Genomic DNA, 18727 nt, shown 5'->3' on the forward strand with positions numbered 1-18727 from the left:
TCTCCAGGGTAGGTGGGGTGTGGAACTGGACCGCCTGGCCCAGAGTGAGGCACATGACCTCTGCACCACAAGAGCCCTGTCAGTTAGTTATGTGTTGGACTTAATTGTTTGGGACGATTGTAAATGCTGAATGAAGTACTGACCCTCTGGTCATTATTTGTAATTCAGCCCTTTTGAGTGTTGTGTTGATCGTTCTTGCAAATTTTCCAATCTGGAAGCTAACAGCCTCGATTAACGACTGACCTATTAAATAGCTGCAATGAGCCGATGTGTGCCACCTGACGTGGCCTTCCCTTGAATGGAACTATTTCTAGAATGTAAAGCATGAGTTGTAACTCCCCCAGGTTTTCTGGTGCATCATTTAGCGAGTCCTGTGGATGAGTATGTCATTTAACAAAGGATCAGTGTTAATGGAATGTTGACTTTTCTAAATCAATTCTCTTTTTCCAAAAAAAAACTAATTACTGGGTAGTCTCTTAGGAGCAAAGTTTCTATTCCTGGTACTTAACCTTACTTAATAGTGTCTTGCAAGTTATGGTGGGGATTTTACGAGCCCTTGCAGAGCTGGGCAGGGATGCGCACATCTTGTTGAGATGGCAGAGGAAGGAGTCAGGAGAGGAGTGCAGCGTCAAGCTGCCATCATGGGATTTTTCAAACAACAGAGATGCAGTGACTCAACTGCCCATGGGATGGATGTGTAATTGGATTAATCCACTTATCAACCTCTTTAACAGCCATTTCATGGCCCACCAGTATTTTAATGTTGTCAGTACAACTCCCTGTCACTCAGGGCGACTGCAAGGTACATTGACACCATGGTGCCCTAAGATGCATGGTGCCTCTATTCCTGGAGGCTCCATTTCCCATGGAGGCCCCCTCCAGTAGCAGTAGCCACCCCTGCAGCTCCAACATTGCCAGTGGAGCGTCTCACCACTCTGAGTCTCTCAACTTGGCCCAGCCCACGGAGCAAATTTACTTCCTGGCCCTTTAACAGCATCTCAGAATTCCCTCCTGCAGCCTGAGCAGTCACCACATCTACAGTCAAGCTGCTAGCCGTTGGATTTTTTTTTTAATTTCAAAAATATGCTCTATTCATAATATCTTTACACACATACATAGTCACTGAAGCAGTCATGTCTCGACTGTAGCATTTGAAGAAACGGACAAATGTTAGCGTTTGACTCTATCCAGCAAACAAACGCAAGGCATTTGTTGGCTGTGCAAGACTGTATTTATATATATTTGAGGCACCGGGAGGGCCCAATAATTGAACAAAAACCCATTTAGCTCAAACAGAAACACCTTAGACTGTGGTCTTGACCCACTGTGCCTTGCCAGCAGCTGCCCCAAGCTTTAGTGCGTCTCTCAGCACATAGCTCTGGACCTTGGAATGTGATACTCGGTTGAGGTCAACTCCTTTCTCTGGAAGACCAACGAGCATACCAAAGAGCATCTTCCACCAAATTGATAATCCTCCAGGCAGAATTAATGTTTGTCTTGGTATGGGTCCCAGGGAGCAGATCGTAGAACACAGAACCCTGCGTCAAGGAGCTGCTAGGGATGAGCCTGGACAAAAATCTCTGTATCTCTCTCCAGACTTCCATTACAAATGCACCTTCCAGCAGGAGATGTGTGACAATCTCTATCCCACCCCCATCCCCACACCAGATGCAGCTGCTTCGAGCGTTGCATGCGGTTGCGCACAAGGTTCAGTTGTAACTGAAGGATCTCGCAGGTAATGGGGCTTGTTGAAAAGTTGAGGCAGTGGTTCAGAGAGGCTGGCTGTCATTCTTAATGGGGCATTGTTCCTGGCAGCAGCCTCTTAACTGGCTGCCTTGAGTAAAGTCGTGTGTGCTGCCTTATGTTAGCTTCAACTAGTGCTGATCTGAGCCACTCTGTGAACCTTTCAATAGCCTCAATGTTTGGTCAGTATACAATGAAACACAAAAGGAGCAGTAGGCCATATAGCCCACCAAATCTGTTCTGCCTTTCAATTAGATTATGGCTCTGAATATTAACTCGACTTACCTGCCTTCATTTTGTCATCCTTTATCCTCACAGTGAACAAAAGTCCATCAATACCAGCCTGTCCGAGCCTCAATGATTTATTTTGAGAGAGAAACCTGGACTTTCACCACCTTTTTTGAGAAGAAGTTTTTCTGATCTAATTTCTGAAAGACCTAGCTCCTCTTTGAAGGGCTGTCTGGCTGTGTATTGGAATGCCCTACCAGAAAAAATAGGAGCTCTCCGTTTACTTTGTTAAATTGTCTGATTATCTCAACTCATTTACATTGTCTTTTAATCTTCTAAACTCAAGGGAATATGATCCTTGTCTGTACAAGCTGCCCTCATGCATGATTATGGTGAAAGTGGCAAATTCAGTGCCACCTTTGGATTATAAATAGATGAAAATAAATCACGTGGGAAAAACCAATTCAATTTATCAAGTAATTTCAGCTGGCACAAGACTATGGAGTTCCCTCACTATTCTACAACACAACAATAACTGCATTTAAAACGAAATTCATTTTGAGCCATCCTAGTGACATAATGATTAGATTAGATTCCCTACAGTGTGGAAACAGGCCCTTCGGCCCTGCAAGTCCACACCGACCCTCCAAAGAGTAACCTCTGACTAATGCTCCTGCCAACTGTGGAAAATTTAGCATGGCCAATTCACCTGACCTGCACATCTTTGGAATATGGGGGAAAACCGGAGCACCAGGAAAAGACCCTCGCAAACATGGGTAGAATGTGCAAACTCCACACAGACGGTCACCCAAGGCTGGAATCGAGCCCAGAGCCCTAGCGCTGTGAGGCAGCAGTGCTAACCACTGAGTCACCGAGAGCAGCTAAATATTTTTGATTTCCTAACTCGTTCGCAGTTCAGAATTTATTCTACCACTGACTTGTCACAGTGACCTGGGTTTTCCTATGAAAAATAGAATGCAGCATGACCCCGCTAAAAATAGGCCTCACATTATAGTGAAGCAGCTTCTGATCTCATTTAATCGCGTAGTTGTGCAAATGTGAGTGAAAAAGAGGCATGCTGTTAAAGGCTTTTCACCAGGACCAGTGGAAGAATGCCAGCTTTCAAAGGGAGCAACAATTTGTACTGTGTGAAGAAAGGATGCTGATTGGTTGGCAATATGACTCTCATTGCTCAAGGTTTTGTGATGGAGGATGTGTCAGGGAGCTGTTACCCCCTGCTTTTGCTTAATTCAAAAAGGTGCAATGCCTGAATGTGTTCCTTTTTACTGCAAACAACAGGTCCCTGTAAATGAATATATGTAGCTCTGAGCAAGCCCCAGTGAGCCACTTTGCAAAACCGACTGATTATCTTATATTGGTTGTTAGTGTAATACATGGCACGCTCGCAAGTGTTGTCCTGTGGGCACAATTACTTTGAACATTCAACATTATGTTCTGAGTTTTGCAAGCACAGGCACATGGTCAGTACTCTATCTAATCTGAACAGCCAGTGGGACATCCATAGTCAGGAAGTATGACCAATGTGCCTGGCATCACATTTGCACTGAAATTCATGTACCATATTAGATCTTTGTCAGGAAAGCAGAATGGCTTGACAACAACATCCTGTTCACAGAAAACACACTGGTTTGGCCACTGTATATCATTGGCCTGAAGTGACTAGCTTCATCTAATCAAATATTTGAAATACCTTACATATCCAAAGTAGACGAGGCACATTCCAGGCCCCAAAATGATGGCTTTAGGCCCCACAATTTCATCACTTTGATCTCCTTTTGTCTACACATTCATTTTGACTCCCACCTTCCAGGACACCCCTCCAATCTGTGATATCCGGCACTCTGTGATATCTGGTACTCTGTGATATCCAGCACTCTGTGTTATACTGTACTCTGTGATATCCTGCACTCTGTGTTATACTTTACTCTGTGATATCTGGCACTCAGTGATATCCGGCACTGTGTGATATTCCATACTCTGTGTTATACTGTTCTCTGTTATATCCCACACTCTGCAATTTCAGTTTTCTGTTCTTCATTCTTCTTACTTTTACTTCTCTGACTGAGTAAAAAACATACCTTTATTTGGCAGTTTCAAGGACTTGCTGATTTAGAGACTGAACAAGAGGGATGTAGGCATGGATCAAAGTATAAAATTCTGTCCCTTGAACTACATGACAATCCCCCCCGAGACAGATTGACTATCCTCACCCAGCTCAGCAGTTTCACAGAGTCTGTGTCAGCTGGCACACCTACAGGGAAGCAATGATGAACAAAGCTGCTCATGCAGCTCAGATGCAGTTGAGCAGTTGGCTGGCACAGATGTGAGTAGAGTACCTTAATAATTGTTTACAAATTTCACTTAGGCACATTGTCACAGAATCATATTCATGTCATGAATAGCTTTCCACTGAGAAAGCACTGTCATGGTGCTCAGGCATTTGTAAGAAGGTTGGTGGAAGGTAGCATCTGTTTGAACAGACAGCCATTAAAGTTTGTTGAAGAATTAATTGGTTTATTCACTGAATCTGGGGGATGTCACTTAAGTGAGTTTTCACATTGGGTCAGCATTTCACTGCAGCACTGCTCGTTACAGTGCTGGTACAGACCTGCAAATCTCATTTCATCAAGTTACATCTTTTAAAAGTGACAATTTCCACTTGGATTTTCATGTGACGGGAAGTTCAAGGGCATCATTTTCTCTTTTTTTTACTCATTCATGAAATATGAGGATCACTGCCAAGAGCAGAATTTGTTATTTGTCCCAACTTTCCATTGGGAAGATGATGGTGAAGCACGTTTTTAAACCTTCGCAATCCATGCGGTGTGGGTGCATCTACTGGTAATGTTAAGAACATGATTCTAGCTCTTTGAACCAGCTACACTGAAGGATGATGGTTCCATGGACTGTGTTGACTGCAAAGGATTTTACAGGTATTAGTGTTCCCATGCATCTGTTGCCCTGATCCTTCTCAGTGATGAGATCACAAGTTTGCAAGGTACTCAGGAATAAGTATGGTGCACATTGCTACCTTTATGGATCGGTGGTGAAGAAAGTGTATGAAGGCTGGGAGTCAGTCAAGCAAGGTTTTGTTTTCTGGATACCATGAAGCTTCTCGAGTCTTGTGTGAGCTATAATGATCAGCATAATTCCATCATTTTCCTGACCTGTGCCTCGTAGATGGTGGAAAGATTTTGTGAAGTCGGCAGGTGCTAAAGAGTTTCTAGTCCCAGAGCTGCTTTAGAAGCCACAATAGAGCTCGTGCACTAAATTTTCGTTGGTAATTGATGATTTGGAGATGGAGATTTGATTAATCAAAATATTGATTCATCAAAGGTAATGCCATTGAATGTCAAGAAGAGATTGTCAGATACTCTTATTGGAGATGGTCATTGCCTGGCACTTGTGTGGCATTAATGTGACTTGCCACATTTCAGCCCAGGCTTGAATTTGTCCATGTCTTACTGTGTATGGACATGGACTGCTTCAGTATCTGACAAGTTACAAATGGACGCACTATATAATTATCAATTATCTAAAATTGAAGAAAGGTTATTGATTAAGCAGCTGAAGATAGTTGGGCCTAGGGCACTACCCTGAGAAACTCCTGCTCTGTTGAAGTGGGGCTGATGTGATGTCCGACAAGTACAGCCATCTTCTTTTTGCTTGGTATGATTCCAACCAGTGTAGCGATTTTTCACTGATTTCTGTTGACTCCAGTTTTGCTGAGATTCCTTGCCACGCTTGGTAAAATTCAGCCATGATGTCAAAGACAATAACGCTCAGTACACTTCTGAAATTCAGCTATTTTGACTATGAATCCATCAAAACAGTAACAAGTTCTGACGCATGCTGTCCCTGGTGGAATTCAAATTGAGCATCTGTGTGCAGATTATTGTTGTGTTAAGTGCCAGTTGACAGCACTGTCAATGACATGTATCCATTTGCTGATGATTGAGAGCAGACCAATTTGAGTGGTAGTTGACTGGATTTGATTGATCATGCTTTTTGGGGACAGAATGTTGCCGGGCAGATTCGGCTGGTTGCCAGTGTTGTGGTCATATTGATAGAATGTAGCTAGGGCCACAGCTCATTTTAGAACACAGATGTTCAGTACTATTGACAGAATGTTGTCAGGGCTTACAGCCTTTGCTATAGCCAGTGCCATCAACGTTTCTTGTTATCATGCAGAGTGAAATGAGTTGTGGAGAACGTATGATGGCTCCCACTGCGATATGAATGTATGGACCCCAGCTACTTAATAGCAGGCACAAAGAAATTATGATTCTGTAGGAAAATGACTCTCTGGTCCATATAGCTTGCCCAACACAACTTTGCAACATATATACTCCCCATATCACCTGAATGCTCGGTAATCTTCTGGAGAAGAAAGAAAGCAGACAGAAACCCAGACTAGTTAAGGGAAAAGAGATCAGAAAAGAAATTCTCAAATCTATCCAGCAGATCTTCCAGGTCCTGATCAATATTGTGATTTGGAGATGCCGGTGTTGAACTGGGGTGTACAAAGTTAAAAATCACTCAACATCAGGTTATAGTCCAACAGGTTTAATTAGAAGCATTGGCTTTCGGAGCGCTGCTCCCTCATCAGGTGGTTGTTCACCCGATGAAGGAGCAGATCTTCGAAAGCTAGTGCTTCCAAATAAACCTGTTGGACTATAACCTGGTGTTGTGTGATTTTTAACTCTGATCAATGTTGCTACTTGTTGATGTTTTCACTCAGAAATTCTTGGTGTAAACATTGAGTCCTTCCAGTGCAACAGTGAAAGATTAAATTTTGGGTTTATATACTTTGGGAGGTAAGTTAATGTTTTTCTTTTCAGGAAGATTTTGCTGGGAAATACTGCCTTTTTATCTACTAATGCAGAGACCAGAAGAGAATGACAAAGAAATAATCTCCACAAAGCTTTTCTGTAAACTATTGAGATTTCTTTGAAAGCACAGCGGAGTGTTTAAGTTGCAATTGTTTTCACTTTTAATAGCTTCCTGGGGATTTGAGGCTGAATCATTTCAAAGTCAGCTCATGGAACTGCAAGAACAAACAGTGCAACTGTGTGAGGAGTCATTGTGGCATAAAACTCCGGGCCAACAGATGGTTGTGAATATTTTAATAACCTCAGTGTTGCAAATCTTTATACTTTATTTACAGCAAGGAAAGTTGACACTTCTTTCCTGAGGATCCAGAATACAAAACACTATACTCTCATGTCCCTCTTTTCAAAGTGAAGATTCAACCTCACATTTTGAAAGTTTTGCTTTAGGACATTATTTCCACTTGTATAAGTTACCATTTAGACTCCAACATTCAATAACTTAGACATCGATTTGAGTGGCAGCTGTTCAATAATACATAAAAGCAATTCTGTCAACAATGAGGAGACTATCATGTATAATAGAGCAAAGTGATGTCCCTCCTCCACTCAGATATTCCTTTTTCAAACTAATATATTGAAGAGATCAATTGATATCCAAATTGCTCATTTTTAACATTGATATTCCAATCACATTGATTTTCCTATACTCTACAACAATCTTTTGGAAAATGCAAACAAATGAAGACATGGCTTTGATGAAATCATATTTCCTGTCAACATTAGCAACCTGCCTGTTTTGACCTGGAATCTCCAGGATAACTCCCAAGTCAAACTGTGGAGGAAATCCGTGGCTTGCACATAAATGTAGAGCTGCCACTGATATGTTCTGTGTCATCTTTATATTACTGTATTGATATGGAGCCATTTCCACAACTCTTGAAGATTGCAAGTTATAGAACTCTTTAACTTTATGCCAACATAGTTCTAGTTATGAGAACAACTCCTTAGATTCTGTTTGTGCTTGCTCAGGTCACGTAAATGTGTGTCATTTCCCCCTGTAATTTTTCCAGTTAGTCCTTTAATGAGGATTTAGTCTAACATTCTCAATTGTACTTCACCCTTTGCAGGAACGTGAGCTCAGCTGGTGAAGAGGCACGGAGAAGGATGAGAGAATGTGATGGCCTCACCGATGCTTTGCTGTATGTGATTCAGTCCGCTCTGGGGAGCAGTGAGATTGATAGCAAGGTAAGACAATTTTCAGATTTTATTTTGTCTTATGCAGTGTCACTGGAATAAAGGGGATTGAGATTTTTGGTTTGCAGCAACACTAAACACTTTGACTTTACAGAAACGTGATAATTTACTTCCAAAAGCTTTATTTCCTACCAAAAATTAATGGTGATCAATACAGGTTATCTTCAGGAGAAAATGTCTGTGAAAATTTACTCACAAATAACAAGATATAAAGTCCCATTCTGAGGAAGAATCACTCAATCTAAAACGTTTAGATCTGATTTCTCTCCATAGATGCTGCCAGACCTGCTGAGCTTTTCGAGCAATTTCTGTTTTTGTTTCTCATTTACAGCATCCGCAGTTCTTCTTGTTTTTATTTAGCATGTAAGTCTTGTTTAGAATGTCTAGAGGTATATTATCATGAGTTATGTAGAACATCAACATACGAAGTTATAAATTCACTTTCTTAAGAAAACTTTAACTTACCTTTTAAGAATATAAGCAGTTTACATTTCAGACACAGTATCTTCTGAACTGAAATTTTGCTTTTTATAAGTTCTGTGAGCTCTCATACAGCTGATTCCTAGAACACTGTTCTATCCAATGCAAGAGGGAATATATGTCATATAGTCAGATGGTTGCACCAGGTTATAACTAATGGTTGGAATATGTTTACTAGATAATTACAGAGAAGTAGTAAAGCATAGCAACACACTGCAACAGTTCCAGAATTTGAATCATTCTAATGAACTCCAAATACCTAAAACACAAGTTTAAGTAGTAGATCTAAATTCAAGCTGCCTCAAATTTAAGGAAGAGGTTGTATAAATGCTTCACATTGAAATAGAGACAGAAGAAGGCATTACTTGACTCCCTGGAATATCAACCCACAAAGGGAGCATGAAATGGTCAGGCGAATAGGTGCCAGTTCATGTGGTCTGATATATCACAATTGTCAGAGGAAGTTTAGTACTAGCGAATTTTGAGAAGATTTGTAGCTCAGGTTGAGGTTCTGGGTGAAGTTTGCTAGCTAAGCTGAAAGATTCATTTCCAGACATTTCGTCACCCTACTAGGTAACATCTTCAGTGGGCCTCTGGGCGAAGCACTGTTGGTAATTCCTGCTTTCTATTTATATGTTTGGGTTTCTTTGGGTTGGTGGTGTCATTTTCTGTGGTGATGTCATTTCCTGTTCTTTTTCTCAGGGGGTGGTAGATGGGGTCTAACTCAATGTGTCATCACTGTCTGCATTAATCACAGGAAGACTGCTAAGATGGAGAATTAGTACTTGTTATTTCTATAGTGTCAATTCAGAAAAGTTTCACTCATGACATAGGCAAACTATTTTAGGCAATTTACTTTCCTGTGCTTAATAATAAAGCAACAAACTTTATCTCACAACAAAGAAACTTTTTCCAAAATGAGAAAACAACATTAAGATAGGGATTCATTCAAAAGCTTTCTTTCAATATTGGGATGTGATTGATCCATGGCCCAAAGCCTAGGGTATGGTTTTGTTTAAAAGTATGCAAGATAGCTACGCATTGAGTTCATGCCACAGAAATAAATCTCATCCAGGATTTACAGTTTCACATGGGTGGCAAAGTGGCTCAGTGGCTGCCTCACAACACCAGGGATCTGGGTTTAATTCCAATGCTGGGCAACTCCCTGTGTGCAGTTTGCTCATTCTCTGCATGAGTTTCCTTCGGGTGCTCTGATTTCCTTCCACAGTCCAAAGATGTGCAAGTTAGGTGGCTTGGCCATGCTAAATAGCCCAGGGATGTGTAGTTTATGTAAATCAGCTATGGGAAAAGTAGAGTTTCAGGGATAGGGTAGAGGGATAGGTCTGAGTGGGATGCTCTTCAGAGGAGCAATGTGGGCTCGATGGGCAGAATGGCCTGCATCCACACTAGGGATTCTATGATTCCTTGATCTGACAAGCGGATGTTGTTGGATTATTATTTTCACAGTATGCTCATTTAAACATTCACCAACCCCAGCATGCAAACCCCAAACAGCAAAAAACAACACACTCTTCTGGAGGTTAATAATTCATTCCCACAATGCCAGATAATTTTGCCACCAGTAATAATAAGCAGTGGAGACTAAACTGGAGACTTGTACCACAGCATCAACCAGGTGAGGTGATGGTGACTTGGTGATTGGAGTCAGCAAAGGAAGATAATTGGACATGCTGCATTTGTTTGCCCAGTATTAACAACCTGAATTTCAATGATCAATGGCAGGTTGGGACACAGTTAGTTGGAACTTGCATCAAAGCATCAACAAAACTACGGCATTTGCCGTTAGTTATGGATAAATAATACTGCAGGAAGCAGATAGCTGGTTAGATGTGAAAATGGAATCATTGTTGTCCTAGTTGCTCTTGTGTAAATAGATCTCATCTTTCAACTCTCTTTTATCTGCAGAGCTGTGGGAACAGAACAAGGTGAGCAGGGCTAATTGACAAATTGTATAACTTGTTCAAAGAATCAGGATGTCGTGATGAATCAAAAGGCCCCTTGTGCTTTTTAATTCTATAATGCAATGTTATTAATTTTGGCCTGTCTTCCCTCCTCCTAGACAATTGAGAATTGCGTCTGCATCTTGAGGAACCTTTCTTACCGGCTGGCAGCAGAAACAGCCCAGGGACAACAGATGGGCACAGATGAATTTGATGGGTTACTGTGCAGCGACAGCAACGGGAAAGACAGCGAGAGTTCAGGTTGCTGGGGCAAGAAGAAGAAGAAAAAGAAGGGTCAAAATCAGGTGATAATCCATCTCATCTGAGGAGTGGGGACAACTCATCTCTGGCTTCGTGTGAACTCAATTTGTGATTAGTGTTTGAGCAGCTAAGTAGTCAATTAATTAGGCTCTGTCCTTCTTGTTAAATCAAGCGATCTTATGATGGGTTGGTGTTGGTGGTTTTACAGGAGTATTTTCTAAGTCACCTTTTATTTATTGTGAGCGCAACGTGCAACCACAAAATAATGGCAGACTTTAAAAACCCATGCATTTCCTTGACATGATGCAAACTTTCTACTGCCCTAAGATCGTTCTGAAGTCTATTTCTCACCATCCAATAGGAGAATTGTTCAGTGAGCCAGTTTTTTTTTAATGAGCTAAGCAATTAATGTAGCAACCTTGTGCCCCCTCCCATTAGGACCAATTAAATGGTTCTCGTTATCTGAAAATCACTGCCAAGGTTATTATCATTCTGGAGAGTAGCACTAGTTGAGTGATCCTTTGCATTTTCTCCCATTGCCTAAACTTGGTCACATCAGGCAGTTAAGAACCTTGTGGAGCATGAATCCATTTGAAAGAAACATGGCAGAAATGTAAAGAACAAACTTCAAACTGTACAAATGACTTTGAAGACCTGTTTGAAGTTACTTCTTACTGACTTTAGCAAGTGTGTGAGTGAGTTTTGAGATGATTTGTAGCTGTTTGTGTAGAGTGTGTGACTCTAGGAAAAGATTTTTGATGCACAAAGGAAAAAACATCGCACTTAAATATGTTTGGGGTTGTTTGTGAATGCTGTGTTAATCTTCTTCAAAGTCCAGTTGGCATTAGCCATGATCATGGACCCAATGGAAATTAATTGATCAGGCATTTATCTTCTCTCAGCTGCCTGTTGTAGGGTCCACTGCATCTCAGCTTCTTAGCTCCCCTCAACATGAGAAAGTTCAATTATAGTCCTCCAGACTGGAGAGAGTTACTGGTTGAGATTGACATAGGTGTTCACTCTCAACCACATGATTTTCAAGAAAAAAACACAAGCCTTAATGAAACCCATTTAATTTTGAGACATTTGTTCTAGATGTAGTATGAAACCAATGCAGTCTTCTATAGCTGGTGCATCATTTCAACATGTTAAACATTGCTAAAAAGGGACATAAAATGTCGAAGCTTTTTATGTTGCAATCATCGGGACTGAAATGTAAGAAAACCAATTTTAGGAAGGGAATTGCAATTTACCATGGGATGCAGCAGGGGATGGGCTCTCTCCAATAACCTTTCCTTGTTTTTGTGGAGACATATTCCTTTTCCCTACAGGAACAGGACCATGCGTATGAATATGTGGACCTCTAGCACATGCAAATAAATCACACTATAGACCTATTCACTAATCTTATATTGGTTTTCATGCAATTCTCTACTCAATCATGATTACTTAATCCATTGTAAATGTTGTCCATCACAGAATCACATTTAGTATTAGACATTATGTTCTGAGTTTTGCAAACACAGGCTGGGTGACATGATACCCCTGGGGATACGTTGTTTGATAAGGCCCTCAAGCTGTTGGGACATTCAGTCTACATGCTTGTCATCAAAGCATCATTGTAACTCATATACCGTATTATTAATTTCTGTAGTGGGCAGTGCACCCTTATGACTTGACGGTAACCTTCTGATAATGAAATTTAGCGCTCATACAAAGTAGCAGTATGAAATGACTGACTTCATCTGTTGCTCAAATGTTTGAGACACCTTCCCATCCCAGGGTATTGTAGGGTAGACCAGACACCTGTCAGAATCAAAGGTGTATATTCAGCAAGTGACCTTTTCATCAAGGCACCTGGTAGATTAGTAACATTAACATAGTTCCAGAGGACCACAGGGCACCTGTCTCATTAGAGACAGCTTATTGGTGGTGAGTTTAACCCAAGAGTCACCATACCTCAGGCAAGTGTTGAGATTGAGAAGATGAGACCTTCATGGTAATGTCACTGGTGCATGAATTGAACCCATGCAGTTGGCATCCCTCCTCATCGCAAACCAGCCATCCAACCAACTGAGCTGGTATGTTGATCAGAGTCAATGTGCCTGGTTTGAATATAATCAGTTTACTAAAATTCCCAATTCATTTCAGATCTCCCTGCTACTTATTGTCCAATGAATCAGCACCCGCTACTGCTGTATAAATTGATACTTCATTTCTAGAAGTTTATTTTCTTATGTTTCAGTCCTGATGGGTGCAAGGTGAAAAGCTTAAATTTTATGTCTGCTTTTAGCAATGTTGAAGTTCTGTACGACCAAGAAGTAAAATGGAGAGTTTCCAATAATGTTCCATTGTTCACAATCTCAGGATTCCCTAAAGAGCCAGTAAGGTGGTTTTAAAGTATCAGCACAGTTGTAAAGTGGTATATCTGGCAGATAACTTGCACAGTGCAAGGCCCCACAAACAAGGATGGATACTGACTTCAACACTGGAGAACATTCCCCTGCTATTCAGTAAAACACTCAGGGGATATTTTACATTCACCTGAAAGAGCAGATCAGACCTGGGTTTAACATCTCATTGACAATGTAGCACTTTACGCAGCAACTGTAGCTCAGTGGGTTATACTACTGCCTGAGCCGTAACATTGTGGACTAAAAACTTAAGAATGTTCCCATTAAATCATTATTCAATACACTTGGTCGATCTCAACTCCACTTTCCTGCTCACATCCCATATCTCTTGAATTCCTGGGAGAACAAAATTCTATCTCTGTCAGCCTTAAATATATTCAGTGATCTATCATCCAAAACCCCCTGGGACAGAGAATAACACAGATTCACAACTCAGAGTGGAGTGAAGAAATGTTTCCTTATCTCAAATGATCAAAACCTTATGGCAAAACACATGTTCTGGGATCTCTAGGTTATTAAAGTCTGTGTACACTCTCACAATCTTGGGTATTTCAATAACACCACATTTCATTCTTACAAACTCCAGAACAGTTTGGGCCCATCCAGATATTCATCAGATTCTCACCCCAGTTCTAGATTAGAGCTTAAGCACAGATATTAAAATTGACACCACTGTAAATTTGTGGAAACACTGAAGTGTCATAGGTGTCACTTTTACAATTGGAACATTATGTCAATGATAAAAAGAGCCTAGAGCATTTTTTGGGGGTATTATTTCTGGTGCCTTGGTCAATATTCGTCCCTCAAACAACATGACAAAAACAGACTGTCTTGTTGTTATCGCATTGCTGTTATGGGAGCTTACAGTGCTCAACTTGGCCGTCTTGTGTCTGACTGTACGGCCACATTTCAAAAGCGTTTCATCGGCTGTAACGCACTTTGAAATGTTCTGTGATCATGAAAGGCGCAATGTAAATGCAAATCTTTCTTTCTAACAGTGCAGTGCTCTCTCAATGCTATACTGGGACAGGCATGCACTTATCTGTCTGGACTATCAAATGAGCGTCAATCAGTAGCTTACAATGGTAGACCAATTGTTTCAGGTGGTCCCACTGGCTTTGCTGTTTTCCTACACAGCCTTAAAGGATCCTGTGAGACAAACGTCACCCTATTTTATCCTGTTACTGTGCTAAATATTTACTCGGTCTCCCATTGGGCTTTGATCTTCCTGCCACCTGCTCCTGCCCTTTATGTTAGTTGACAGCAAAGTGACATTTTAAAGACTTTCTGCAGCAATGTTATTTTTAGAATGTGTCGTATTGATGAACTGTGTGCGTGGAGGTGTTTTGAATCTGTCTGGAGATGTGTGGCATGACGGTTACAGAATTAGTCTGACACCACGAGAGGCAGACGCTGCCTGTTTGAAATTATGATCTGATTGAGATCAGAAACAACCTCCATGCTGGATGGAACTCTCCAATTCTTGGCAAAACTGCTAGCTCCAGCACTGTATGTTGATGGAATCTATCTCAAGGGCATTAGAATGTAAAAGCAGCGATGTGCTTCTGAGACTTTATAATGCTCTAGTTAGGCCCCATTTAGAATTCTGGGCCCCACACTTCAGGAAGGTGGCATTGGAGCATGTCCAGTGGAGATTCACACGAATGATCCCTGGAAGGGTAGGCCTAACAAACAGTGAACTGCTAAGGATCCTGAGAATGAATTCATTAGAGTTTGGAAGGTTGAGGGGAGATCTAATAGAAACTTACAAGATAATGCATGGCTTAGAAAGGGTAGACCCTGGGACTTTGTTTCTGTCAGGCGGGGAGACTAGAACCCGTGGGCATAGCCTTAGGATTAGAGGGTGTCAATTTAGAATAGAAATGAGGAGACATTTCTTCAGCCAGAGAGTGGTGAGCCTGTGGAATTCATTGCCGCAGAGTGCAGTGGAGGCCAGGACGTTAACTGCCTTTAGAGCAGAGAATGATAAATTCTTGATCTCGCAAGGAATTAAAGGCTACGGAGAGAGTGTAGTTAAGTGGAGTTGAAATGCCCATCAGCCATGATTAAATGGTGGAGTGGACCTGATGGGCCGAATGGCCTTACTGCTACTTCTATGTCTTAAGGTCTCATGGAATGTTGTTGCCAGTGGTCAAGATTTTAGCCCAGTCACTGATGTGGAAAATGTTGGTGGACATTTATCCCTGCAATGTCCATCCCAAGGGATAAAACACTTTTCAATTTTGCAACTCACCAAGTCATCCCATTTTAGTTACCTGTTTCAACCCTGGTTATTTTTACAAGGCTTTACAAGTTTATTTTATAAATCATACCATTACTCGTAATTTCATGAAAAATCATTATGTTATATGCCACACTGTGGAACAATCTCCTGAGATTCTCTATCAAGACTCATTTGTAAGTAATAGCCACAGCAGAGGGTAGGCTGGTGGAGAACAGGAAGTATTGGAAAGTGACCACTACCTGTCCAATCAAGCCCAAGCTAGAGGCATTTTGAAAAGGAGGCTATATCCCTCAGAGGAGGAGGGGAAATGTGGACTGCAGATGCTGGAAAGTCAGAGTCAAAACGTGTGGCGCTGGAAAAAGCACAAGAGCTTAGGCAGCATCTGAGGAGTAGGAGAGTCGACATTTTGTGAATATGGCCTTTATCAGAGGAGGAAGACAAGAAACAAAAAGAGAAAATGGAGAACAGAATGGTGCCAGTGAGCAAGATTGCTCTTGATGTACGGACAAAATTTCCAACTGATGTACGGACAAAATTTGAGAAATTTAAAGTGACGTTAGCTGGATCATTTCCTACTTTTAAGAAAGAGAGAGGAGAGCTCTGTTAGCTTGTAGATCCCAAAAGACCAAATCTTGATGTAAGAGTTTACCATTAGCAGTGATAGCATCTCCATAGCAACGGAGAAAAAAGTATTCACCTGTCAGAAGGTGCCATAACATAGCAATGGAAGATGATGCCTGTCCACATTTCAGCAAATGAGTTTGAAATTTTCTTACACTGTCTTTCTTTGTAGGTGCAATACAAAAATAGTTTCTAGAAGAATCAATTGCTGGCAGAACCTTTCCTTGCAAGTTCACCTGCCAGTGTAGGTGTGCAGACAACAGGGTGGCTTGGTTGTGTCTAAAGTCTCTTTTAAATTGAACTAAGGAGATTGCTTATGGTTTCGTAAAAGGAATGGATCAGATTAAAAGAACAAACTCATTGACCTATCTTTACACCATGTTCCTCAGAAACCTGCAAAGAAAAGATTTGCAGGATGTTGAGAAAGAGCCATGGAGTAAGGCTAGTGAGATAAATCTTTCAAAGAGGTTACAAATGCACAGACAGCCAGTATTGATGCTACATGATTCAGTGATTCTAATCAAAAATCAGGCCGGTGGGGTTCCCAACCTGATAAGCAGTAGGAGTCATTTTAATTGGATTAATATAAAACAGTCAATTTAAGTTCTTGTTTTGGACTATTGGAAATGTGCACTTGGGAGAATATGATAGGGTTGTGATAGCTTCCATGGTAGAACAATCCAAATAATGACTCAGGGAGGCAGAAGGGATCAGAGGATGACTGATAACCACACAACCAGAAATCCAGCCACAGGAAGTACAGCTGACAGAAAGCCATCTAATTGACTGTTGAATTCGTTAATGCCATCTGTATAAATAACGTTGCAAGCTATTCATTCTGCCATTGTATTGCCTTATATAGATGAAAAAGGTCTGCCTGATTTAGTGGCTGAATTCTTGATTTTTAATGTAGATCTCCTAGCTTTCAGGCCTGTCACAATAGCAGTTGTTGTGTATGGGTCTGAAAGGGTCAATGTTGAGGAGTGCTGCAAGCAGCACTTCATGAAGATGTAATTTGGGCAGAACAGATCTTAAAAGAGTGAGGCCTGACATCTGGTCCTCCTCAAAGTCTCTGTACCAATAGCTAGCATGTCTAGCAATGTAACCTGATACATTCAACGTATTGTTAACGTACAATAAAATGTGATTTTTACTCTGCAAGAGACTCCTCTAGTTAGACTAGAAAGTGGTTCTCCTCTACCTCACTAGACCAAGCAGGCCCTGTAGCTTCCTCCATTTAAAGAGGACGATGGTGAGCCTTCATCATAATCAGCAGCTCATAGAGTGGTATGTCCTTACAACTGTAATCAATGTACCAGGATTAGTTTTGTCTATCTCCTTTATAATCTTGAATAAATTATCTACAAGTCACCTACTTTCCAAAGAGTCAACTTCCTTGGTTCTGTCTATATCCAAGACATGAAACTTGAGCAAGCTTCAAAATGCTAGCTGACTTTTTCGTTAACACATTTAACATGTCAATTTTTAAAACTGCAAATGATTTGTTATTATACAGCAAATTTCACAACCTGAACACATGCCAAAGTCCTTTAAAGCAATTGAAATATAGTAGTTGTTGTAATGTCGCAAAGTGTATCAACAAATTGTGCTCAATAAGTCCCCAGAAATGGTAATGACCAAAAAGTCAGATTTGTGAATGTTGTTTGAAGGATAATTTAGAACCTTTTAGTGACAAAGGCAGCCACATATCAATTGTGTCTATGTTGGGTCTTCTATGTAGCAATTAAGTACAAATCACATTGCCCAGCGCTATTCTGTGGGCCTATATGTTTCCATACTTCAGTATATCTGCTCTCTCCTCTGCTGTGCCTGTAACAATGGTTCACATAAAGACATTCTGATATTCCTACTTCTTTCCCTGTTAAGGACAGTTTTCCATTACAACCTCCTTACGACCCCTCCTCGCTGAGTAGCCAAACAGAAGAAATGATCTGTAGTGTTCCTGTAGGGACATGTGGGCTAGGTGGATTAGCCAGGGTAAATGCAGAGTTATGGCGGGTAGGGTCGAGGGTCGCGTCTGGGTGGATTGCTGTTCGGAGGTTTGGTGCAGACTCAATGGCCCAAATCACTTCTTTCCACACTGTAGGAATTTTAAAATTTTAAAACTTCCATTAAATCTCACTCTAATCTTGCATGCTTCTGTAGTTTTAGTCTCTCTTCATGGCTGCTATTTCCCATCCCTGATTCCAGCCTGGTGAATCTGCATTGTTCATTTACTGGAACTTGAACTTCCTTTCCAAAACTACACACAAGACTCACACCATCAGCTAAACATTAATTTGAACAAACATCAACTGATTTACTCTTGTGCTCTCTATCCGATTAAAAATCCCTCATTGACATTGTCTGTTCTTTAAAGTGAGGCTAGGACATTTGATAAGTTGAAAGGAAAAGCACACAACACATACATTTATCAGTTAGTCCTTCATGTAACTCACAATTGACTTCAAAAGAAGCCCTGAGGTAACTTCTGTTAGAAGCAAATTCCCAAGGTTAAAGGAAGAAATTGAGTCACCACATAAAATGTTTAAGAAAAGAAAACAGTTGCGATGGTAACACACCTTATCCAACCCCATGACATCCCAGAGCACTGAGAAAGTGCTACGTTGTTGAAAGTGAAGTAATACAGCTGAGCAATGCCCCTGA

The 18727-nt window shown here is 41.0% G+C and overlaps 1 protein-coding gene across 4 annotated transcripts in view; it reads left to right on the top strand.

Annotated features, from left to right (window-relative positions):
• Window positions 1-18727, top strand: part of LOC132832251 (catenin delta-2-like) — a 488139-nt gene that overhangs the window by 388884 nt on the left and 80528 nt on the right. For all 4 annotated transcript variants that reach the window (XM_060850083.1, XM_060850087.1, XM_060850084.1 and 1 more), the window contains 2 exons: window positions 7952-8069; window positions 10639-10824. In XM_060850083.1, coding sequence (XP_060706066.1) covers window positions 7952-8069; window positions 10639-10824 — 304 coding nt within the window. The remainder of the gene's footprint in view (window positions 1-7951; window positions 8070-10638; window positions 10825-18727) is intronic.

The sequence above is a fragment of the Hemiscyllium ocellatum genome, chromosome 34, assembly GCF_020745735.1.
Source record: "Hemiscyllium ocellatum isolate sHemOce1 chromosome 34, sHemOce1.pat.X.cur, whole genome shotgun sequence".
NCBI lineage: Eukaryota > Metazoa > Chordata > Chondrichthyes > Orectolobiformes > Hemiscylliidae > Hemiscyllium > Hemiscyllium ocellatum.